Source organism: Arachis hypogaea, chromosome 18 (assembly GCF_003086295.3).
Source record: "Arachis hypogaea cultivar Tifrunner chromosome 18, arahy.Tifrunner.gnm2.J5K5, whole genome shotgun sequence".
NCBI classification, from domain to species: Eukaryota; Viridiplantae; Streptophyta; class Magnoliopsida; order Fabales; family Fabaceae; genus Arachis; species Arachis hypogaea.
Window position 1 is genome coordinate 513,330 of NC_092053.1, and position 25,268 is coordinate 538,597.

At 35.1% G+C, this 25,268-nt stretch overlaps 4 protein-coding genes across 8 annotated transcripts; 3 read left to right on the forward strand and 1 right to left on the reverse strand.

The window, feature by feature from the left end:
- Window positions 1–543: 543 nt before the first annotated feature.
- LOC112770790 (pentatricopeptide repeat-containing protein At1g80150, mitochondrial) lies at window positions 544–4,282 on the forward strand. Of its 2 annotated transcripts, none has more exons than XM_025815196.3 (2): window positions 544–2,534; window positions 3,432–4,282. In XM_025815196.3, the coding sequence occupies exon 1, from the start codon at window positions 1,098–1,100 to the stop codon at window positions 2,298–2,300; it is 1,203 nt and encodes a 400-aa protein (XP_025670981.1). In that variant the 5' UTR covers window positions 544–1,097; the 3' UTR covers window positions 2,301–2,534; window positions 3,432–4,282. The 2 variants fall into 2 exon arrangements, with proteins under 2 accessions (XP_025670981.1, XP_025670983.1); XM_025815198.3 differs by having other exon boundaries at window positions 3,719–4,282.
- Window positions 4,283–5,307: 1,025 nt separating this feature from the next.
- Window positions 5,308–8,235, forward strand: LOC112770746 (uncharacterized). Its single transcript, XM_025815139.3, has one exon. It carries the CDS (start codon window positions 5,473–5,475, stop codon window positions 7,951–7,953), a length of 2,481 nt encoding a protein of 826 aa, XP_025670924.1. The 5' UTR covers window positions 5,308–5,472; the 3' UTR covers window positions 7,954–8,235.
- Window positions 8,236–8,721: 486 nt separating this feature from the next.
- LOC112770748 (uncharacterized protein At2g34160) lies at window positions 8,722–11,587 on the reverse strand. The gene is made up of 5 exons (XM_025815142.2): window positions 10,159–11,587; window positions 10,031–10,079; window positions 9,483–9,545; window positions 9,300–9,364; window positions 8,722–9,057 (listed from the first exon to the last, which is right to left on the reverse strand). Exons 1-5 carry the CDS (start codon window positions 10,273–10,275, stop codon window positions 8,956–8,958), a joined length of 396 nt encoding a protein of 131 aa, XP_025670927.1. The 5' UTR covers window positions 10,276–11,587; the 3' UTR covers window positions 8,722–8,955.
- Window positions 11,588–12,646: 1,059 nt separating this feature from the next.
- Window positions 12,647–23,696, forward strand: LOC112770747 (glyoxylase I 4). 4 transcript variants are annotated; one of them, XM_072225295.1, is made up of 6 exons: window positions 12,647–12,824; window positions 13,094–13,453; window positions 15,026–15,226; window positions 15,307–15,742; window positions 15,857–16,009; window positions 22,620–23,696. In XM_072225295.1, the coding sequence occupies exons 1-3, from the start codon at window positions 12,670–12,672 to the stop codon at window positions 15,075–15,077; spliced, it is 567 nt and encodes a 188-aa protein (XP_072081396.1). In that variant the 5' UTR covers window positions 12,647–12,669; the 3' UTR covers window positions 15,078–15,226; window positions 15,307–15,742; window positions 15,857–16,009; window positions 22,620–23,696. The 4 variants fall into 4 exon arrangements, with proteins under 4 accessions (XP_072081396.1, XP_072081395.1, XP_025670925.2 ...); XM_072225294.1 differs by having other exon boundaries at window positions 15,339–15,742; XM_025815140.3 differs by lacking the exons at window positions 15,307–15,742; window positions 15,857–16,009.
- Window positions 23,697–25,268: the final 1,572 nt, after the last annotated feature.

Below are 25,268 nucleotides of genomic sequence, written 5' to 3' on the forward strand. Positions count from 1 at the left end.
TAATTGATAAATAAAAAATCTTTTTTACATGAGATATCTAAATATAAAATTATTTTTATTTCTCTATAAGATCTTTTAAAAAAAAGATAATTTAAAAAAAGACTTTTTCTTAAAAACTCCTCCAAACAAACCCTTCGTATGGGTTCCAAGAGAGGGGAATTTGCTTGCACACCCTATAGCAAAGATGAAGAGCGCTGATGCTCTGCCAAGCAATTGGAGCAGCAACCCCCTTTCCCTTATAGCTAATATATTGATGCTTTGTAAATTAAAAAAAAAGTGTAAGATTGATTTTTTTTTTTTTTTTTACTTTTGCATATATTAAGAGCAAAGAACTATTTTTTTTTTCATTCTTTTAACCCATACCTAAGCTTCAACTAAATCCAATTTTGATATATAAACATTACTAAAGTTTTGTTATTATTGATGATTAATGCTTTGTTAGATGTAGAATGAGGTCCAAAATCAGGACACGTGTATAGTCTCTCTTTCCATAGATTCATTGCCCCTTAGTCCATAAATATATTGCCAAAGGGGATGCTAAATAGAGTTGTACTGATACCCTTTAAATTTGAGTTTTTTATTTGTTAACTTCTTTGCTTTTTTTTTTTTAAATATATATATAATTTAAAGTAACAGCTTATTTCCGAAAAAAACAAAAAAAAAAACAAAAAAAAATGTATACTCCTTTAACAAATTGTGCTAACAATAACAAGTAAGAAAGTTGAACCTAAAATGAGAGATTCAATATATAATTAGTAGGTTGTGATTCAAGTGAAGTTATTTTTAAGAGAAAAGAGATTTGATGGATTGTTGAGAGTTGAGAGTTGAGAGTGAAATAGAGAATAGTATAAACGAGAATTTATATTGAGAAAATAACGGCAGCGGAGAGTGAGAGAAGGGTGGGTAGTGGTGGCGGAAGCCCATGAGCTTGAGCATTTGGATTTGGCGGCGCCCTTTTGTTTGCAAGTTGTGAGTTCAAACCCTATTCTTCGATTTGTTACCTGAGTGTCTCTGAGATTACAAGAAGTACTAAAATGGAGGTTCTTGGTTAGTGCGATCTTTCTGCAAAACGGCAAGGGGCATGATCCTCCCTTATCATGCTCTCCCTGCGACCCACGCGCAGACTCTGCAATTTCTCCCCTGCCGCAGTCGCCACCGCAGCCGCAGCTGCTTCTGAATCAAACGCCAAAACCTCTCCATCAAAACCCTTGCTGGCCCCCGCCCTCGACCGCCTCAAATCGGAGCGTAATCCCGACAAGCTCTTCCACCTCTTCAACGCCAATGCTACCAACCCTATCCTCGTTGAGAATCGCTTCGCCTTCGACGACACCGTTTCGCGCTTAGCTGGCGCGCGCCGCTTCGACTACATCGAGCGCCTCCTTGACCACCAGCTCCACCTCCCCCAGGGCCGCCGCGAGGGTTTCGTCGTTCGCATCATCAAGCTCTACGGCAAGGCCGGTATGACCCAACACGCCGTTGACACTTTCTATCGTATGCACCTTTTTGGGTGCTGTAGAACCGTCAAGTCCTTTAACGCCACGCTTTTGGTATTGTCTAGCACCAAAAACTACGATAATTTTGTTGACTTCTTAGGAACTGCTCCTCAAAGTTTTGGCATTCAATTAGATATTTATTCTGTTAATATTGCGATTAAGGCATTTTGTGACATGGGCCAGTTGCAAAAAGCTTATTTGTTTATGCTAGAGGTGGAAAATCAGGGTGTTAACCCTGATGTGGTGACCTATACTACTCTTTTGTCCGCATTTTACAGGAATAAAAGGTGGGAGATTGGGACTGGTTTGTGGAACCGTATGTTGTTGAAAGGGTTGATGCCGAGTTTGGCCACCTTTAATGTCCGGATTCAGTTTTTGGTTTGTATGAGAAGGGCTTGGGATGCTAATGCTACCATGGGTTTGATGCGGCGAGTGGGGATTGCGCCTGATGAGGCCACCTATAATTTGGTGATTAAAGGGTTTTGCCGAGCTGGTTTTATTGACATGGCGAAGAAGGTTTTCGATGCCTTATTGGGGGAGGGGCATAAGCCTAACAGTAAGATCTACCAGACCATGATTCATTATTTGTGTAAGAGTGGGGACTTCAATCTAGCTTACACTATGTGCAGAGATAGTATGCAGAAGAATTGGTTTCCAAATGTGGATACAATATGTATGCTGCTCAAAAGCCTCAAAGGAATTGGGCAGATCAATAGAGCAAGGACTATCCTTATGTTGGTTAAGAGGAGGAAACCTCCTTTCTCTTCTGATCACTTGACTGCCATGTGGTCCATATTGAATAGTTGAATTAAGTGGAATAGCTGAACAGGAAATCGGTTAGAAACAAAAACCTGAAAGCATCTCATATTCTTTGTATTCCATTCATTTATACATGTTGAAAAATTAACAAGCCTGGAATTTGATGGTGTTGCATCTAACAAGAAGTCAAATATAGTTATTCCCACTCAGTTTTGTGTACCGTCCTTAATGAAGTTTCATCGGGATGAAATTTCAGGAGGCAAATACAATAAAAACTCTTGTGTAAGTTCTATAGCACCCTTTGCTCTCCCAATTTTTTTATGAGTTCTGCTGTGTTTCTACCAGTTTCCCCTGTATAATACAAGCATCATTGGCTCTATCTCTCACACACATACACCATATTTGTGATTACTTACGTTGCTGACAAGTCTTGGATGATCTTAGAGCTATTTATGAGTATTAACATTAACCAATTAAGTGAATTTCCACTTGCATTGCCTGAAATCTGGAGTGGATTTATGTCCCATGTTTATTCTGAAGAATAACTTATTTTGTATTTTGGGTATAACTTCTGCACAATTGTGCCTGCATGAATGTATGTTATTGCATGGATGTAAATTTAGTTATTAAAATACTAATGTAATGTTTTCAGAATTGTGGTGGATATCACAATATTCATTTTTTATATCAATGATCAGATGTAAAACGTGGTAATAATATTCTTGAAATCAACATGCCAGCTACTTTAACATTCTCTTGTATATTTGATTATTATGGTGACATGCAGTAGGTAGACTTTTTTTTTTGTCTTAACTGCTCCTTCCTTCTTAAAACATCACTGTCATCTGCATGAACAGCATTGAATTTTGTGAATGAGAACACCAAATGCTCCAGCCATTTATGCTTTCCAAGGAGATCATATCAAATAGAAAGTGGAATGGATATCTGAGATTAGTTATTGAAATTGCAATTTGCCTTAGCAGCCTAGTACAATTTACGTGGTTTCTAATAATGACATGAAGGTTTTATTGATATTTTGAATATTCAAAGGGGATATCCTCCAATTTTTATTCTACTTAGCCTAAGGTTTGATATGCCTCTTGATCTGACATGTTTCACTATCTGCACTTGTCATGTAATCCATGCTCAATTTCATGTGATTGTTTTTTAAAACTGCAGCCGACCATCTATAGGATGGGTCAAACTTAACGGAGGTTGACGATGTAACATATATTGCAAGGTCACAATATAGGAAATTCAGCAAAAAGCTATGGAACATTCATTGGATGGCTTCTGTTCACTCTGCATTACGCGGGGTTGATGCTTCTTGTGGAAGGACCAAGTAGTTTATAGAGAGGGTTTCGCTTTTGAAACTTGATCTTATCTTCGTTGGTCTGATGTGCTTTGGATTAATTCTTCACCTGTTTTAATAAGCGCTTAAAGCTTTTGTGCTGATATAATTGCAGAATGTTCACCTGGTTTGAAGCTTTGGCATTCTCATTTAGGACTCAAGTTTTGGTTGAAGTGAATTATAGTACAATTTGCATCAGCCAGTGGCTGCAACGATGGAGAATGGAGAGAGCATTACAGCAAGAAATTACAAAATCAATGGTATCAGTTTTGTGATTACCCATGGACATTAGACATCTAGTGTGTAACAACTTGACCATCAATAGGAATAATAAAACAGGGCGAGCGGAGAAACAACTGCAGTTATTGATTTGCTGACAGTGCTGTTGGACGGTTGGAAGTTCCTCGGCTTAGATCATGAACAGAGGACATTCATATATTGCATGCAAGTACGACAATTACAACAAAACCTTTCACCCTATGATAGAGACAGAGTTATTTACATAGGTCAATACCACCAAAGGATCCAATATTTCTATTGTAAATCATATAAACAAAGCATTGAAATCACAGAGCACCAGATGTATCTATAATTGAGACGAAATTCTAAAATTCTAGCAAATTTTGTATGTAGGAGTGGCTACTATACGCAATGGAACTTGAGGAGGGCTTTTTTGAAATCTTAAATGAGGCCATCAAATAGATGAGTTTCATTTGGTTGATTTGGGTAAATCACATATTCAAAACAATTGGGATTTAAATTTATGCAAATACAAGATTCGGAGAGATTGGATACATTTCTTCTATATAAATCGCAGATCATGAATGATTTATTCAACTAGAATAAGACTCAACTAGAATAAGACTCGTGTGATGTGCGAAGAGCTAAATTAATTATACTGTATAATATAAATTTTAAAGTATTATATTATTTAGGAATTAATTAGATAATATGTGAATTAATGTTAAATTTTTATACTCATTTGTAAAAATATTTATAATTTGTATATAATTTAATATAATTATTTTAAAAAGCCAAAAAAAATATATAAGAACAAAAATCTTGTAGAGTTGGCTACTTTCTTAAATATTGACTTATTTGTGTTTTCTAATATTTTTATATAACAGAAGAATTTCTCATAGACTATTATACTTTATCATAAAAATTTAAATATAATTAATACTAAGAACATAAGTTTTTTTTTATTTGTTTGTTGATCTTTTCGAGTTGATGGTATTGTATAGTGTAATTTTGAAGTTTTTTTTAGTATATTTGGAGATAATTTAAGAAAAATAATTGAGAATAAAAATACCAAAAATGTAGTATAACACTATAAATATACTTTATTAATAATGATATATTAGAATATATCCATAATAAACAAATATTGTTGTGTTATTATACACTTTAAATTTTTGTAATTGAAAATTGTTGTTATTATAGTTTTAATATAGATATTAATTATATTTAACCGTTACTTTTTAGTTTAATAATAAAGTAATAATAGGTATTAAATTTAATTATTTTCTGTATTATTATTATATAGAATTTTTTATTTTTATTTTGTAAAATTGTAAAATTACCATGTATATAAAACTGCTGATATGCCACAATCATAAAAATCAATATATCATAAACTTATTTTATAATAGATTTGTATTAATTTTTATATAATAAAAATAGATAGATTGATCTCGCAGTGTTTGAGCTAAGAAACCTTATAGATGAATCACACATTAACGTGGAAATGAGTCCAAAATAATTAGCTCATGTTGGTTGTAACAGAATCTGATTGAACAATAAATCAAGCAGCTCCAAGAAGAGAGCTTGTCTTTCACAAATGATTGGCACCAAAACACTCAAAATCCAATGTCAAAGGCCATCCTCGCTCGAATCAAACCCCGTAACCGCCCCAAAGCCACCACCTTTACGCCGACCCGCTTCAGTCCCTGCATCCACAACCTCGTTATTGACGCCGTTCGAATACTGGCAACCCACGCCCAATGGCAGGACTCCCTCGAGTCTCGCTTTGCAGAATCCGAGGTTCTAGTTTCGGACGTTGCCCATTTCGTTCTAGACCGAATACACGACCCCGAACTGGGTTTGAAGTTCTTCGACTGGGCTAACTCGAGACCCTTTTCTTGTTCCCTCGATGGCTTTGCTTATTCCTCTCTTCTTAAGCTCTTGGCAAGATTCAGAGGGTTCTCCGAGATCGAGCTGGTTCTGGACAGCATGAAAGTTGGGAACTTGAAGCCTACCCATGAAGCTTTGAACTCTCTGATTCGAGCCTATGGAGATTCTGGGATGGTTGATGCTGCCCTACGGTTATTCTATACAGTGCGGGAAATGCATGGTTGTTTTCCCAGTGTTGTCGCTTCTAATTCTTTGCTGAATTGTTTGGTCAAAAGGGGGAACGTTGAGGTTGCAAGGAAGCTGTATGATGAAATGCTTGTGACAGATGGTGGCACTGGTAAGGTTGTGGATAACTATAGCACCGGGATAGTGGTTAAGGGTCTATGCGACTTTGGGAAGGTTGAGGAAGGTAGAAGGTTGATTGTAGATAGATGGGGGAAGGGTTGTGTGCCCCATGTTGTGTTCTACAATATGATTATTGATGGGTATTGCAAGAAGGGTGATCTCCAAGGTGCAACTAGAGTTTTCAAGGAACTGAAATTGAAGGGATTTTTGCCAACGTTAGAAACTTATGGTGCTATGATTAACAGTTTATGCAAGGAAGGGGATTTCGTGACAATTGATCAACTTATGAAAGAAATGGTTGAGAGGGGATTGAGTGTGAATATTCAAGTGTATAATAATATTATTGATGCTCAATACAAGCACGGTCTGGTGGCAAAAGTAGCTGAGACAATGAGAAGGATGGCTGAGATGGGCTGTAAGCCAGATATTACAACTTACAATATTATGCTTAACTTTTCGTGTAGGGTTGGAAGGATCAAAGAAGCTGATGAACTTTTAGAGAGGGCAATAGAAAGGGGATTAATGCCTAACAAGTTTAGTTATACGCCTCTTATGCATGCTTATTGCAGAAAAGGGGATTATGTTAAGGCATCAAATATGCTTTTTAAGATTGCCGAAACAGGAGAAAAACCAGATGTGGTTTCGTATGGAGCTTTGATCCATGGAGCCGTTGCTGCTGGGGAAATTGATGTTGCGCTTATGGTACGGGTTAAGATGATGGAAAGGGGAATAATTGCTGATGCCCAAATTTACAATGTCCTGATGAGTGGCCTCTGCAAGAAAGGGAATTTTCCTGCTGCCAAATTGCTACTTTCAGAAATGCTTGACCAAAATGTTCAACCAGATGCATATGTTTATGCCACCTTGGTAGATGGATTAATTAGGAATGGTGAACTTGATGAGGCAAGAAAGCTTTTTGAAGTCATAATTACAAAGGGTATAGACCCCGGTATTGTTGGGTACAATGCCATGATTAAAGGTTTTTGTAAATTCGGAAAGATGGTAGATGCTCTGTCATGCTTGAATAGGATGAAAAATGCACGTCATGCTCCAGATGAATACACTTATTCCACATTTATAGATGGGTATGTGAAGCAGCATGACTTGCAAAGTGCACTCAAGATGTTTGGGCAGATGGTGAAACAGATGCTCAAGCCAAATGTGGTCACCTACACGTCCTTGATCAACGGATTCTGCAATATAGCAGATTTGGGTAGAGCTGAAAAAGTTTTCGCAGCAATGCAATCTTTCAATTTGCAGCCTAATGTTGTCACATACACTATACTTATAGGGGGATTCTGCAAGACCGCTAAACTTGAAAAGGCAGCAACATTTTTTGAACTTATGCTGACAAATAGTTATCTCCCAAATGACACTACGTTCCATTATCTGATAAATGGTTTGACAAATAATACAAACGCACTGGTTCTTGTTGAGAAAAATGAGTCTGACAAAGATTGCAGAACCTTGCTATTGGATTTCTTTGCAGTGATGATATCGGATGGATGGAGCCCTGTGATTGCTGCTTATGATTCCATTATTATTTGTCTTTGTAAGCATGGAATGTTTGACACTGCTCAGTTGTTGCAAACAAAGATGCAGAGTAAGGGGTTTCCTATGGATCCTGTATGTTTCAGCGCTCTGCTACATGGGTTATGCCAGAAAGGTAAATCAAAAGAGTGGAGAAATACTATAACTTGCGACATAAGTAAGATTGACCTACAAACTGCTGTTATGTATTCCCTGATATTAGACAAATACTTGGGTCAAGGTATGCATTCAGAGGCTTTGGTTATTTTGCAGACCTTGATTGATGACTCCAGGGCTTCTGAGCATCCTGCAGAACATGATCTAAAGGTTATAGTAAGATAGGGAACGAGGAAATGTAATATATATAAATGAAATATACGGGGAGTTAGAATTTCAAAAAAGATGACCCTTCCATATTTTTTATCTGGATTCTGCCATGCTTGAGGACAGCATCCATGAAAGAAACAATGCAGGTTTTTCATTCTATAATTATTTTTATGAAGACGGTGTTTAGTTCACTCCGTGCTATGAATTGAAGCATGGGAAGTGGCTACCTGTAAAAGCAGAGTCTGGAATGATATAAATTATACAGCTGCAATATATACTTGGCTCTTTTCCATCTTAGATTGGCAGCTACTTGGTTAATAGTCAGTTGGTCACTCATGGATGGTGAATATCTCAAACACTTTGGAAAATAAATTTGAAATTTCTGATTTTTCGTAGAAATGGTAATTTGGCAAGTACATTTGCCAATGGCCACTGAAACGTGCTGTGATGTCATGTGCATTATCAAGTTTATTACATTGAATTCAACTAGTTTAGGGCATTCGATATTTCAGTAATTTATTCAAGAATCTCTAAACTATATCGCATTAATATTAAAAATAAGAGCAATGCTAGGGGAACAGCAATTTTTGTGATTGTTAGCCATCAACTAGCCATCAATGATGATTTGATGGTGTGAGATTTGTGTGAGATTTCATCCAATGGCTCACCTTTTTCTGCTGGTTACATGCTGACCATAATTCAATAGAATTGCTGCCCCCTAGACTTTCCCTAAAAATAATGATAGTGGTTTTAATTAAGACACTTGTTATTAAAAGACACCAATTGCGACGAAGTAAGACCAAAACTTGATCAAGATATATAGTTATGAAATGAATCTCTCTACATAAACGACAAACCGAACCCAGGAAGAAGAGAAACTAGTAAGTGCCTTCATAGTTCAACAACACTGAAGGGCTTGTCTACTAATGAATCCTATCCATATCCTCTATCTTGCAACAACAAAAAAATGCAAATCACTAGGAAATACACATCATCATCCCTCATGGGCGTAGATCTTCATGCACCCTGCTCATCAATATCTCCATTTTCACCATCTTCAGCAGCTGCGGCAGCCATCAACTCATCGAAATTTGCTGTCTTTCCAAGTACTATTTCAATCTGAAAACATGATTCATCAAATTAAGAACTCAGTCAAATCATAAAGCAGGATGGAAAGCTTGAGGAGGGGACAAGCCTGTTTGGCCGTACTATAAAATCAACAGGAACTGTGTATTATTGTTATTATTCTTATATGCACTTTTTAACTCCTCAATGAACAAACCCACAAGCCAATGGCCAAAGCCAAGCAGGCTCTAAGGCAAACATTCTAGAGTAAAACAAAACAGCATTTGTACCATTACCTTGGCCTTTTGGACAGGTCTACCTCTAGAATCATCCTTTATGTCTACGGTTGATGTCATGATTTCTGCATCAATATTTAAGACGCCATCACGAATCAAATTAGATTATTCAACCAACTAGGAGTTAGAAAGGGAAATGGTTAGGGAAGTTCCCCAGGAGGATGAAACAAGATTGTATCTCACTCTTTTCAACAGCAAGCCCGTTATTTTTCAATATCTCAGCAACAGTAACCACCGTGGCAATAGCTGTGGCAATAAGATAGAAACACATTACAATGGTAGTGAAACCAAAGTTCAAGGAAAGTTGTGACCGGTATAAAAGAGATGGAACTGAAAACTAGAGAGTAAAGATCAACTATTCAAGGAAACAATATGACTTTTCATATAATAGCATCCAATAAGTTATTCCCTAATGATTCAGCTAAATCTTCATGTCATAATTGCAAATGCACATTCCTTAGCAGGGTTGTTATGGCAAATTTTGTGCAGACACTTCCATATTTGATAAATAAATGATTATACTTAAATCCCGAAGTGGAACAGGGCAGTTTCAGGGTAGAGAGCAACCCAATTAGAGTTGGGAAGATCTTCGAAGCTAATATTGATAAGAATAACTAAAAGATTCGGACAATGCCAACAACCCTATGTGACTACGAGCAGCAACATATTTTGTTTAAATAAAATTAAATAAATAAGAAACGGAGGAAAATATTCGTGAAAGAATATGATACCCATCCCGAGTGCTGAGAGCTCGACCTCATTATGCTGTTGCATGTACCTCTGCAGATAATCGATAATAATGAGTCAGAAAAGAGAGAGAGAGAGAGAGAGAGAGAGAGAGGGGGAATAAAACGTGTACCTTGGCGAGATTCACGTAGAAGAAGAGAGGCTTTTTTGTGTTCGAAACCTGAATGCGATTCTTCTTGTACGAATCAGAGATGTTGATGTTGTTAACTCCCTCCGTTATCCCTTCCATTTTACCTTCTCTCTCTCTCTCTCTCTCTCTCTCTCTCAGACGAAGATGAAGACGATGAATCAAAAAACCCTAACCGGTTGTTTACAGCAGCTCGTGATGTAGACTACAAAGTACAACCACCTCGATGCACCTCAACGTAGAACTACAACTCTCTCTCTCTCTCTCAACCCACCTTGGGCCAAGATCATTGGGCCTCAAACATCTCTTATTGTTTTTATTATTGGGCTGCTCCTTTTTTTACAACAACAACATCTTACACCTTTTTTAAAACAAAAAATTCCATGACCAAAAAGGAAAAAGGGGAGGGGAGGGGGGTGGGTTTGGGAATTACACTAGACTCTAGAGTCCTTGTCCAAAAAAAAAAATGATGATGTCTAACGTTATATTTGTTGCCAATAAGTTATATCTCAAATGACATAGTCTCTTCATACTCAATTAAGAGGTTACGGGTTCGAGTCTTCTCTCTTTAGTAAAAAAAAAAAATAACATTATATTTGTTAGTTTAATTAAGTTTATCATCGTGTTATATTATACGTCTCATCTCTTACTACTTGTGTTTATGCTTACCTCACCATGTAAAATTTAAAATGAAAAAAGTAATTTGTCGTGTTATTGTATAAATCCACCCGTTTGCCCATAGAATTCCATCTATATATATGTTTTTTCATGTGTTGTCTAACGAAACGCATTTGGCTCATTGTTCGTATAGGACCTTAATTAATTTTTTTCTGGACTTTATTGCTTAAATTATTTTTTGCTGATGGATCAAGCATGAAGCATGTGCATTTAACAAAGCTAGGAAATTAAATTAAAGGTGTGCAAGTTTCACTTTCACGACAAGGCATATTAAGCAAATTAGAGGGTGAAAATTCAGGTGTAGTCGACTTCACGTGAAGTTGATAGCTGAGAGCTGTTAGATGAAAATTTAGTCAAATCAATCAAATTTGTTCTCAATTATCAATTTCACGTGAAGTCTACTACACTTAAGTTTCCACCAAATTAAAATCCTTATTTGATTTTCTGTCACTTTCAAAATTCGATACCACTGCAGCCGATTAGCTACTACTAAGCGTCATTAATTAGTGGTAGATAGCTTTCTTAGAATCTATATCGGATCCCTTCATGTTCGTCCAAAAGAGAAGCTAGCCAATATGCTATATGCCTTTTGTTTGTTACAATCTTAAAATATATATTTTCAAAATAACACGATTACAACTAAAGTATAATTGCCACGTACAATCTTTTCCAACTTTATTATTATATAGTCTATATATATGTATGATATGATGATAAAAAAAAAAAAAAAAAAAAAGCGAATGTGAATGTAATGTAAATATGTAATGATGGTCCTTTCTCATCATCCATCACATTAGTATTTTTTATAGCATCCCTATAATAATACACAATCGTAAAGCAAGTGGGGTTCTGTATGTATTTTAATTTAATTTGTGGATTTATTTGCAACATCTAGCGGTGTAAATAAAATGCATTAAAATGAATCTGAATTCTCACATTGATGCAGATAAGATCCAACAAATCATTCGTTGTCCCAACTCCTTTGCTATTATTATTAACTTGCCAGTTGATCCGATCCACTTGAAATTACATGACAATTGACAGGTACTGTTTGATAATAATACTTCCACAAAAACATTTGAAAAAATGAAGAAAAAATTTAAGTGGCACTGCATGAATAATGGAATATATATAGTTTTTAGAGTATAGCATATTTTTTTCATCAACCACGCACTACTGAAGATATATATCACATTTATGACTCGTATATTATTCAAGCTGGTGGTGATGTGAAAATGTTATAATCCATGTTACAATAAAACGAAGAATTCGATCTAGTGGATACTCAATAATTGGACAGTTGGTCATCATATCCGGAGCAAGAAATTAATTATTGAATATGAATATCTTCGAGTTTCTGGTTCGAATTGAATATCTAGATACAGCCTAAGAGTTTATTGAAATTATTGAAATCATTTTAGTTTTACAAATTTTCCAAAAAGAAGTACAAATTATTTCAAGAGGGCCACATAAAATATCATAGTATAGATTTGAATACACATAAAGGATAATTTTTAAAAGATTTTTTGACGAAGACAAGATGATATAGTGTGTAAGAAACTGTTAGTGACGTTAAATTTTAATGTAAAGGTACATTAAATGGAAAACTAGAAGAAAAAGCAAAACTACTAGTGACGTTATTGTCTTTGGAGGGATACGAATCCGCAACGTGGAAATGAGGTGTCATCGAAAAAGAAAAAGAAAAATCCACAGTGGATGCAACCAATGGGATGGAGACACGTGGCACACATGTAGTGCTGCTCTATATATAGGGTCCAGTCCACTAAGACAAATGTGTGTGTTGAAAGAAGAAAAATAATGAAGGAAAGTGTAGAAAACCCTCTGCAATTAAAATCAGTGAACCACATATCCTTGATATGCAGTTCGTTGGAAAAATCTATGAATTTCTACCAGAACGTTCTTGGATTTTTCCCAATCAGGAGGCCAGGATCATTCGAATTTGATGGCGCATGGTATGTATTTATTTATTTATTTAAATTATTATTTACATAAGAAAAATAAAAGAGATTATTAAAATTTATTATTTTTTATTATTATTTATTCATCAATTTAATTTTTTTAGTTTAATTTTTTTAATTTAATCATCGAATAATATATTTTATTTTACGCTTTTAAATATTGATAATTAACTAACGATCAAATACAATAAATTTTAATAGCTCTCTATCGTTCCTCTTTATATAATGCATGTAATAGAATTGAAGTGGATTCATGATGACAGGCTATTTGGATATGGGATTGGAATTCACTTGTTGCAAGCAGAGAATCCAGAGAAGGTTGTGAAGAAGAGTGAAATTAATCCGAAAGACAATCATATATCATTTCAGTGCGAGAGCATGGGGGCAGTAGAGAAGAAGCTGAAGGAGATGGAGATAGATTACGTGAGGGCAAAGGTTGAAGAAGGTGGCATCCAAGTGGATCAGCTGTTTTTCCATGACCCTGATGCTTTCATGATCGAGATCTGCAACTGTGATAGCCTCCCGGTCATCCCTTTGACCGCCGTTGCCGCCGTCACTTCTTCATCCTGCTCCCTTGTCAACCTTACTAATACCATCATTCCCAACACACACCAACTTGCTCAGTGATTACTATTCTATATGTCTTTACATTACTTTATTTCTCCTCCATGCTTAATTAATTTTAGATCATTACTTTTATCGGAGTATTCTTATTAGTAACAAAGCATAAGCAGGGTTAGGTGAAGCTAATTTCCTTCATGGCAAACTAATCATTAATTAATGCGCCTAACTCAGTCAGATGATTGATAAAAAATTCTTAATTCAAAAGAATAGGGATACATATCATACAATGTTACATTACTATTAGGTATAATAATCAAGCTGACTCGTACAATATATCTATGGCAGTTTTGTCTCAAATAATTTGTTAACAGATTTATGAAACTCTCCTCCTTGGTTTCAAATGTATGGATATGTATAGATAGTGATGACTGCTATATATATATATATATATATATATATATATATATATATATATATATATATATATATATATATATATAAGTTTGACTAAAAGCATGTTTTATTTTTATTTTTTTTATTTTTAAATTATGAAAAGACACCATACGCGTTTAAAATCTTTTAATAAAAATTTTTAACTTTTCGAAAAGTTAATTTACTTCGAAAAAGGTAGAAATATATGATTTTTCTTTTTGATAAGTTATTCTATCACTTCCGTAAAAAAAAATTGACTTCAAAAAAAATTTACTTTCATTCTAACTAAAAATAGTTAGTTATCCCAATAAAAGAAAATGGAGTTTTTAATAGGAGTAAAAGAAATAAAAAATAGCAATAAAATATATATGGACACACATTTTACATTTGTTTTTTATTTTTACCTACCATATTATACACAATAAAATAACAAACACTAATTACACAATAATTTTTTTGACATTGTCACCAAGATTATTGTAAATTAAAATTTTATTACTATTCACCACATACAAGAATACCATTATAAGTAAAGATAGATGAAGTAGAAGAACCAATTTCTAATGATATTACATAAAAAGAACTAATTACCTACAAAATAGAACTAATAAGAGAGCAAATAAAAAACCAGTTGTCTAAACAATCTTAGTAAGTAAATTATGTAAAATTAACCTTCAATATTAAAAAGTATTTATTATCATCATTATTTTAATATCTATTTTATTGTGTAAAAAATTAGTATTTTTTAAATTATTTATCAAAATACTACAACTTTAAAATAAATATTTTTATAACTAAAAATTCAAATACAAAATAACTTATTTATAAATTATTTTTAATAAAAATTCTTATTCTTTAAATTCTTTTTTTAAGAAAACTTATTTAAATTGTTTATCCAAACTAACATAACACTTTCAATAAACAAACATTTCTTGCGCACCTCAAAGTTAAAGTAATACCCCCATGAATTTAGTAATTAAGGGGGATTGCACGATACTTAATTTACTATAGGTTGATTGGAAAAATTTTGCATGAACAGAATATATACGTATGATTTGATTGTTTCTGTATTCAATATACAATACTATATAACGGCCAATATGATAAACAAAAATAACTTGGATTAATAAAGTTTGAAATCATTGATATTAGTTTCAGCTGACAAATAAGCTGATTGGTTGATTTTTTTCTTTTGGTAGGCAAAGGGGGCTAAAAGCCCCAAAAAGAAAACAAACGGTTACAAATCAATAACACAACGGGGTAAGGAGGCCCCTTTCATGTCAGCATCTAAGATGGATCTCAAATCCACAAAAGGGGAGTCAATGAAGCAATACCCTGTACTTCTCTCCTTCACACTTTTTTTTGCCAGCCAGTCTGCAGCCTGGTTACCCTCCCTATAGGTATGTCTGATTTCAACACTCCATTGTTTTTTCAACCAAATATTGATACTTCTGATTAAGTTGTTTGGGTGTTGATTCAGTCTCCTTCCTTTCGTAATTGCTTCATATACAGCCCTTAAGTCTACTTCAAGTTCCACTCTTTTGAACCCCAAATCCCAGGCAGTCTTCAATGCATAGCATACTCCCCACAATTCAGCTTGAAAGGCAGAACAAGTCCCTAAATTAGCCATGAAGCCAGCAACCCATCTCCCCCAATGGTCCCTTGCCAGTCCACCACATCCTGAACCTTTTTCGTTGGACGCCCCATCAGAATTGAATTTTATCCAACCTTTAACAGGGGGTTTCCACGCTACTTCAATCTCCACTCTTCTTTTCTTTTCACAGAATAGCTCCTCTTTTTTGAAAGCTTCATTTATGGAATTTGTTGTCTGAAAAATAGTTGCTATAGCATCTATCAGCCGTCTGAAGGGAGGAGAGAAGATTTCACCGTTACGCCACCTCCATAGCCACCAGCAGGTAACTGAGAATTTTGTTATCCATGGAATTTGGTTATTCTTTCCTAGCTCTGTTGTTAAATTCCACCGGAGCCAAGCATCGAAGGGAGCTCTAAAGAAGCTTTGAATTTTACAGGGATTAATTAATTGAGTCCATATACTTGAAGCAGCAGGACAATCTCGCAGGACATGGCTTTGATCTTCCGTCAGACTGTTGCAACGATGACATTCATCTCCTGTACCAAATAGTTTTCTTCTTCTCGCACCTGTCATCAATTTCCTATGCAAGGTTAGCCACATAAAGATTTTTATTTTCTGGGGCCCTTTCCATCCCCATAAAACTTCCCATATGCGGTCCTGTGTATCTGTCTGCTGGCTGATTTTTCTATATGTACTTGCTATGCTGAATTCTCCTGTTGGTGTCAAACTCCATAGAATTTTGTCTTCTTCAAGGTTATCCCAAGGGGGATGTATGGCCTGAATTTTATAGATGATGTTATCTGGAAGATATCTTCTGAGTAAGTTAAAATCCCATCCTCCATTTAGGTCAGTAGCTTCTGTGAGAGTGATTTCCATGTTTTCCTCTTCTATTGGTATGATAGCTTTTTGGATTAAACTACCTTCGTTCTTAAGCCAGAGGTCAATCCACAGCCGAATTCTCCTACCATTTCCAATGGAAAACTCAATGTTATCTTTAAAAGAACCCCAAACTTTTGCTAAACTTCTCCACAGATCAGAGTCTGATTGCTTGCTGAGGATATTTTGTCTCAGGTATTGTCCTCTCCCATATTTACTGAGCATTACTTGCGCCCATAAGCTTTCTTTTTCCATAACTAATCTCCAAATGATCTTTTGTAAAAAAGCCTCATTCATTTTACTTAGCTTCCGAAAACCGAGACCACCCTCTTTAATTGGCTTGCATATCGTCTCCCAGCTTATAGCGTGAACCTTCCTGCTCTCTCTACCATCCCCCCAGATAAAATTCCGTTGTATCCTTTCAACCTCTTTGCAAATACCTTTCGGGACTTGGGTATGCATCATATCATAATTGAGAATGGGACTGATGACTGCCTTGGCCAGAGTTATCCTCCCTGCCATCGATAAACAATTCATTTTCCATCCTCCTAGCTTGTTCTTTACTCTATCAAGAGTAGTTTTAAAGTTGTCCTTCTTCTTCCTGTTATCACTAATCATAGCTCCTAAGTATTTGCCAAGATTGGACTGTTCTTGGAATCCACTGATATTGCTGATCTGGTTCCTAAGCCTCTCTTCAACATTCTTAGAAAAAACAATAGCGGTTTTTTCTGCATTAATTTTTAAGCCAGAAACTTGTCCAAATCTGTTAAGAGCCCTCAAGATGCCTTCAATTTGGTCAATAGAAGCTTGTGAAAAAAGTATTAAATCATCCGCAAATAGAAGGTGGGAGATAAATGGTCCTTCTCTCCCTGCCCTCATAGGTTTCCAATCGCCTTTATCTACCAGGTCCTCTATAAAGAGTGATAGTTTATCCATAGCTATTACAAACAAGTATGGCGAGAGGGGGTCGCCTTGCCTGAGTCCCCGAGTAGGAGTAATTATATCAGTTTTTCCTCCATTCCACAGAATTTTATAAGTCACCGAATTGATACACTCTTTTATGAGTCGTCTGGCCACACCTCCAATTCCAAATTCAGCTATGCATTCATCCACAAAGCTCCATCTCAAGCAATCATAAGCTTTAGCAAAATCGATTTTTATCGCCATGAACTTTTTCTTACCCTTCATACGCTTCATATCATGAATCATTTCCTTTGCAATAATGACATTATCATGAATGACTCTTCCTGGGACAAAACTGGATTGATTAGGGAAAATACGGTCATGTAAGGTAGGCTTAATTCTCTCCACCAACAATTTAGAGATGCATTTATATACCACATTACAAAGAGCAATGGGTCGAAATTGTGATATAAATTCATGTTGGTCAATTTTGGGTATGAGGGTAATGAGGGTTTGGTTTATTTCTCTTATCTCTTCTGGATTTTCCCAAATTCTTTTAATAAAACTACAGACAGAGTCTTTCACCATACTCCAATTCTCCTTATAGAAGTAGGCTGGGAATCCATCCTCTCCCGGAGCTTTTAGGGACCCAATGTGAAAAATAGCCTTCTGGATTTCTTCATTATTTGGCTGCTTCAGTAAGGCCGCTTTATGTTCATCTTTCATGACTGGGTAAGAGATAGGCAGATCAAGACTTAGGTAGTCTGTGGACTCTTCCTTATAAAGACTAGAGTAAAAGCTCACTGCCATGTCTTTGAGTTCTTGTTGTTCTTCACACCAAGATCCATCCCCTCTTCTAAGTTTTAAGATCCTGTTCTTCCGTCTCCTTATAGCTGTTTTTGTGTGATAAAACTTCGTATTACGGTCTCCATCAACAATCCATTGCTGCCGAGATTTCTGCAACCAAAGTAATTCCTCCTGGTTTAAAATTTGATCGAGTTCTCTTGACAAATCTCTTTCCAGCTTTTCTAAGTGAGGATTTCTTCCATAGGCGGGGGCTTTTTGAATACCCGCCAATCTGTTTAAAATGGTTCTTTTCTTCCTGAAAACATTCCCAAACACTTCTAAATTCCAACTCTTTAAAGCTTCAGTGAGGGATTCCAGGGCTCTCGGAAGGGGGGTGTCATTTGTCCAAGTCTTCTCAATGAACTCGTTAAAAGATGGGTGTGTTTTCCACATGACCTCAAAACGAAAAGGTCTTTCTCCCAACAGTCTCATACCCGGGGTAAGATTAACAAGGAGAGGGTGATGATCTGAATTGACTCTCGGAAGGATGTCCACCCTAGCATTCATGTATCTTCTTCGCCATTCAGCATTAGCTAGACCCCTGTCCAAGCGCTTGAAGACTCTCTCCATGCCGTCTCTTTGACCACCTTTCCAAGTATACTTTGATCCGACAAATCCCAGGTCTAAGAGGTTACAACTTTGTATCCAATTTTTAAATCTTCGGCACGCATGTTGGTCGGCTCTCGCCCCACCTTTCTTCTCTCCTTCCTCTGCAATCTCATTAAAGTCTCCTATGACCATCCAAGCATCCGTAGTAGCATCAGCCAATCTTTTTAAGTTTTCCCAAAAGTTTTTTCTAATTCCTTCTTGGGGACTTGCATAGACTGCTGTAAGCTTCCAAGGAGAGTGGCTAGGGTCCTTTACCTCCATGGCAACATATTGGTGGTGTGTCTCTAATATATTAATGGTCAGCGCTGGATTGTCCCATAACACCCAGATTCCACCTACATAACCATCCGCTTCTTCCAAAAGGGAAAAGTTAAAACCGAGAGCTTTTATCACTTCTGTAGCTTTATTTCCACTACATTTTGGCTCATAGATTAGAGTAATATCAGGTCTGTGCTGAGACTTTATTTCTTTAAGTGTGCGAATTGTAGCCTTATTCGCAACACCTCTAATGTTCCAAGCAACAATAATCATGGTAAAAGTAAGTTAAAAGGAGGAACTCCTACTAAGGACAGTTGGAAAAACTTTAACCACAAAGGGGAAACAAAAGTGGTCCTGGACCATTAATTGCACTGCATATCTTCCACCTGAAGTGGATTAACTCCTTGCTGAATTGCCTTATTAGCTTCTTCATTCTCATATACTAACATAGCTTCCACCAATTCACTAGTTTGTAGTGAGTTAAAAGGTGGATCAGGTGGTTTACTCTGGGCTGGATCCTCCAAAGCTGTCTGAGGGATAGCTAAGGAGAGTACTTGGCTTGGTTGAATGGATACAATCCAATTTTCTTGAAAATGGGGAGGATGATCAGGGTTGTTCAAAATAAAGTCATTGGGCTGGACAGAGGAAGAGTTTGGTGTGTTGCAGGTTTGGGTCATGGCATGTGGATTTTTGTCTAATTGGTGTTCTGGTTGGAAACAGGGTTATTACTATTAATCTGTTGGTGTTGGACAGTATTTTTTCCTGGAGTATTAGCTATTTGGGCTTGTTTGTGGGCATGTGTGTTTGGGCTTTTTGGTCTGGTTGTGGACATATGGGTAGGGTTAACTGGCTTAGGAAGGTCTAGATTATTCTTCTTATGAGAGGGAGTTGAGGACATACCTTTGTCTTTTTCTGATTGTGGTTTATTACTGATTCCTGCCGTCGCTTTAGGATTGCTTTCTTCATTCCTTTCAGGTTCTTCCTCTGCTAGTACAGCAAAACGTGACTGTCGCCCCTCACTCTCTATCTTTCTTTCCTTCTCCTTTTCTTTTCCACCTCCTCCACTACTTGTACCTTCTCCTGGTTTTGTGGTCTTTTTGCCACGCGTAGACCTCTGTACTATCATCCAGGGGCCAAAGGCATCAGCAGGTTCCTCTATCACTTTTTTGCCCTTGTCAATATTCTTATTTCCATTTCTATCCTCTTCTTCAACCTCTGTATTTGTCGCTTGACCTTCCTTCTGGATTTGTTGCTCTGGTGAGGGATCTCGTTTTCCTTCCTTGCAGTTGGCTTTGTCATGTCCTACTCTTCCACACCTAAAGCATACCAAATGAATGCCCTCATATTCCACTACATGAGTTTGTCCGTTAATCTGGTATTGAGAGACTAGAGGTTGTTGTAGGTCAACCTCCACACATAACCGTGCAAATTTTCCCCTTGTGATTTCTCCTGTATTTGTGTCCACTTTGATGGTTCTTCCCACAATATTTCCTATTTTTTCCAAAATAGGTCTACAGTAGTACTTTATGGCCAAACCTGGAAGTCTAATCCAAGCTGCTATATTATCTATGGAAGTATTCATTGGATTAAAATTTGGTTTCCACATCCTTACTGAGAGGTAGTGATCTAGAATTTTCCATGGCCCCTCCATTAAAGCAAAATCCAGATCTTCAGAATTATAGAACTTGACAAGGAAAAACTCATTTCCGAGGTCAATGACGTCAATGCTTCCCCTCTTCCCCCACATCACCTCTAATCTCCTCTTCATAGCCAACAATGAAATTTTTCTCCCCAACAATTTAACAATGAGTGTGTCCCACCATTCCTTCCTGAGTTCTCTTTTCACTTCTTCCCCTATCACTAGATTGTAGAGGCCGTTTGGCATTTTTTTGACAATAATATCTGATTCATCCTCATCACTATCCTCTGGTTCTTCAACAGCTTCATCAGTAGCCATTTTCTCTATATTTTGATCACCCACCTCATTGGCAGCGTTCTTCCCCATTCTAACAATTTCTGCAAAAGAGTGGGGGACTCCTCCGACCCTGCTTTCTTGTTCCTTGTTGCTATTTTCTTCTACTTGGGCCTCTTGTCTTCCATATTTCTGATGCTCGACCTCTGTTTCCATCATCCATTCTTCCACTCTAGGTGTCAGAGCCATCTCTCCAGAGTATTCCTCCGCTTCTCTCGTCTTCCTCACTTTTTTTAAGTTTCTCAATGATGATTCTCCTTCCCTTCTCCTTTCTCTAGGATCATGGGATCTGGACGTCCCCCCTCTCACATAAGCTCCTCTCATGGAGGACAAAAATCACTCGCACCAGTTGAAGGAAAATCCAGCCAAATCGTAGCTGATTGGTTGATTTGAATGTTTTTTTTTGTTTTTTAATCTCAGAGGTACGAAAATAAAAAATTGCTTCCAATGTGGTGGCATCGTCATTTAATAGGCTTTACACGAAAATGATGTATGAGAACTTGACAGTGCACAACTCCAATAAATGATCAGCCTAAATCCATCATCACTTGTTTCAACTTTCTTTCATGACCAAAAACTTATAAAAAAAAACTGATTCTCTTTGACCAAAAACAGCCGTCCTTTGATTAGGATTTAGTTTTCATTTTTTTAAAATGATAGAAAGAAATCATCTGTATAATCCTATATTTGTAAAATTACTTTGTTATAGAATTTGTGTTTAAACATTCTAATTCAAAGTGATTTTAAGACATCTATTTTATTTAAATTGTATGTAAATGTTATTTTTTTATATAAAATTATGAAATAATGTATATATATTATATAATGGTGTTGTAGTATGGGTTTATTATTATTATGCCAATACATTTGGTGGCAGAACTTGAAATAAAATTTTAAGAGACTAAAAATTTAACATAAAAATTTAATAATAATATCTATATTAAAATAAAATTTATAAATATAATTATTCTTTAAGTTTGTTACTAATAAGATAATAAATAAATAATTTTACAGATAAAAATATAAAATGGAAAAGTCTAGGAGCCAGCAATTTTGGTGTTTTCTGGCCAGCACTTAACCATCAAAAGAAAAGTGAATGATTTCTCTCACACCATTAAAAACACTATTGATGGCCAATTAATGGTTACAAAATACCAAAGTTGCTGGCCCCTAGCATTTCTCATATAATATAAGGAGGTCACTCACATAAAGACGTTTAAAATATCTTTTTTTAAAGATGTTTCTATGTTGTGTTTTAATTGGTTTCTGTATAATTTATTCGATGTTCCTCATCACATATTATTAAATTTCTCAAAAGATTTTTTTTCCAAAAACAATAAAAAATATTTAATTTGGACTATAACAAAAAAAAAGATAATAGCTTAACATCAATAAATATATATATATAAAACAAGTTCAAACCTCTTAAAATTTAGTCACACAAAAAACTTCTTAAAATTTTTATGAATAAAAAATAATTAATTTATATTCGTACAATATATAAAATAATTACTATATTATTATTATATTATAGATTAAGATTCACTAATTTAAATTTTTTTTATTTTTAATATAAGCATTAGAAATAAATAAAATTTTTATAACAATATTATTATTATATCTTATCTTATCTTATCTTTTATATACCTAAGATAAGATAACTATCATAAGCTATATAAAAGAGAGTCAAAGGCCCTTAGGTACAAACTCATTCTTCATACTTTATACTTTTCAGACTGCGGAGTATCTTTGCAGATTTTACCACTCCGGCCACTCCAAGAAGACGATCCGACAACCGTTGCAAGTCCCTAATCCTACAACCACTAACAACAATGGTTCTCGAGATCAGCATTGAACCCAGCATGATCACCGAAGTCGAAACTTACGACCTCACTTCCCACCATTATCCTTACACCGTTTATGCCGACGACCAACGCATTCTCTGCATCAACACCCCCTCTTCCCAAACGCTCTCCAAGTGGCTCACCAACCTCCTCAAGTCCACTCCCAAAAACACCCCGGTCATCGTGGGCGTAACCGCCGAACACCAATTTACCAAGTACACCAAGCGCGGCGTCAAGGACCACGGCTACGACTTCATCTCCCTCTGCATTGGCTCTCACTGCCTCCTCTACCCTCTTCTCCAACAAGCCGACTCTTACAAAGCGAAGCAAAACCCTAGGCCCCTCTGCGACTTCTTCGCCAACCCTAGGGTTATCGCGGTGGGAATGGAGATCGAAAAGGTGAAGGCAAAGCTGGAGAAGCACCACGGGATCGAGCTGAAGAAGGCGTTGGACCTTAGGGCGATGACAGTGGAAGGGATGAAGGAGGTAGGGGAGAAGGTGGATTTGTGGCGGTACAATCTTGACAAGTTGGCGAAGACAGTGCTGGGGAAGCACTTTGACGTGGTGAGGCCGGAAGAAAAGCTGGACTGGTACGATAAAGAAAGCTCGTGCTGTTATTACAATGTGTATACGGATGAGAAGACAATGTTCATCACCATTGATATTTATCTTTGCTGCCTCATTGGTTTCGAGCTGCATGGTATGATTCATGGACATGAAGTGGGTAAGAGCCAAGATTCTAGTAAGTCCAAGAAGAAGGTTAACAAGAAGAAGAACTCATAAGGTGCCTTTGATTTCTAAGATTAGTAATGAGGTAATGCATGCATAGTTTGATTAGACTTTAGAGTAGTATATGACCGTGATTTTATGCTTGTTAATGATAATAACTTCTACCCTTTTAATTCTTATCTTGATATAGATTTTTGTGATGGAGGCCACTTAAATAAAGACGCTTAAAATGTCTTTTTTTAAGATGTTTTTATATTGTGTTTTAATTTGTTTCTGTATAATTTATTTGATATTATTCATCACATATTATTAAATTCTTTAAAAAATTTTCTTTCCAAAAAAAATAAAAAATATTTAATTTGGATTAAAATAAAAAAGATAATAGATTAACATCAATATATATATATATATATATATATATATATATATATATATATATATATATATATATATATATAAAAGCTCAAACCTCTTAAAATTTAGTCACAAAAAAAAACCTCTTAAAATTTATATAAATAAAAAAATAATTAATTTATATTCATACAATATATAAAATAATTACTATATTATTATTATATTATAGATTAAGATTCACTAATTTAAATTTTCTTTTTACTTTTAATATAAACATTAGAAATAAATAAAATTTTTATAACTAAATATAGTGTAACAAAATATATATAATATTAATTAGTTCTTAAAAAATTCTAAAAAAATAGTTTCTTTCATTTTAGTAAAATAACTATTTATTAAAGTAGACAAATTAATTATTTTCTTCTCATATACAATTTTTTTAAGACATAAAAATAATTAATTAGGACATTGGTTAAAATAATTAAAGTCACTATTTAATTAAATTTTTAATTTAAAAGAAAATCCTAGTTAATTTTCGTATAGAAATTTCGAATTTGAAAATATTGATAAAAATTATGTTGAATTTTGATTTTTTTGATTCTCATTTAAATTAATCACTACATAAGTTAAAGTTATATTTTGAAGTTATATTCGAGATTTAATCTGATTTTTAAAGTTTCAATTTACTTAGTTTGGTTTTTTAACTTAGGTATTTGTGACTCATATTAGGGTTTTAAGTGTTTAGTTAAAAAAATAAGGTAAAAAAATTTCAATTGTCACATCAAATAGTCGCTAGAATGTATAATGTAGCAGTCGTTAGTCCATCTCAGCATGTCGTTAACGATTTTGTGAGACAGTGACAAAAATAAGATTAGGAACTAATGTGAGTCATAACTATTAAGTTGGGAGACTAAATTGAGTAAATCGAAATTTTTGAAATTAGATTGAAACATAGTTGTTAGAACCGAAGTAGTGATCGAACCGGTCAAGTTACTGGTTCACTGGTTTATTAGTTCAACCGATAAATCACTGGTTAGACCGATAAAACTGGTCTCACGTAAATATAAAATATAAAATAGTTAAAAACTTAAAATTAAAATTTGAAATAGATATCTTCACTAACATTTTATGAAGAATCAAGTCTCAACTTCTAAAAATAACTAATATAAGAAAACCATAAAATTTTAATACTATAATAGTATCTTATTTTGACACAATAAAAAATAATAATTCACAAAACCTATCATCTAACTATAATATCAGTAGATTTTAATACTAATATCAAAACAAATAACCTTAATCACAATACTAGCAATAAAATAGATCAAGTAAATTAATAAATTTTTAGTGAAATTTATATTTATATTAATAATGGTATATAATTAAAGTATAATTAATTTTAAAAATAGAAAAAAACAAAAATTAAATTAAATTAGATATTTATGTATACTATATAA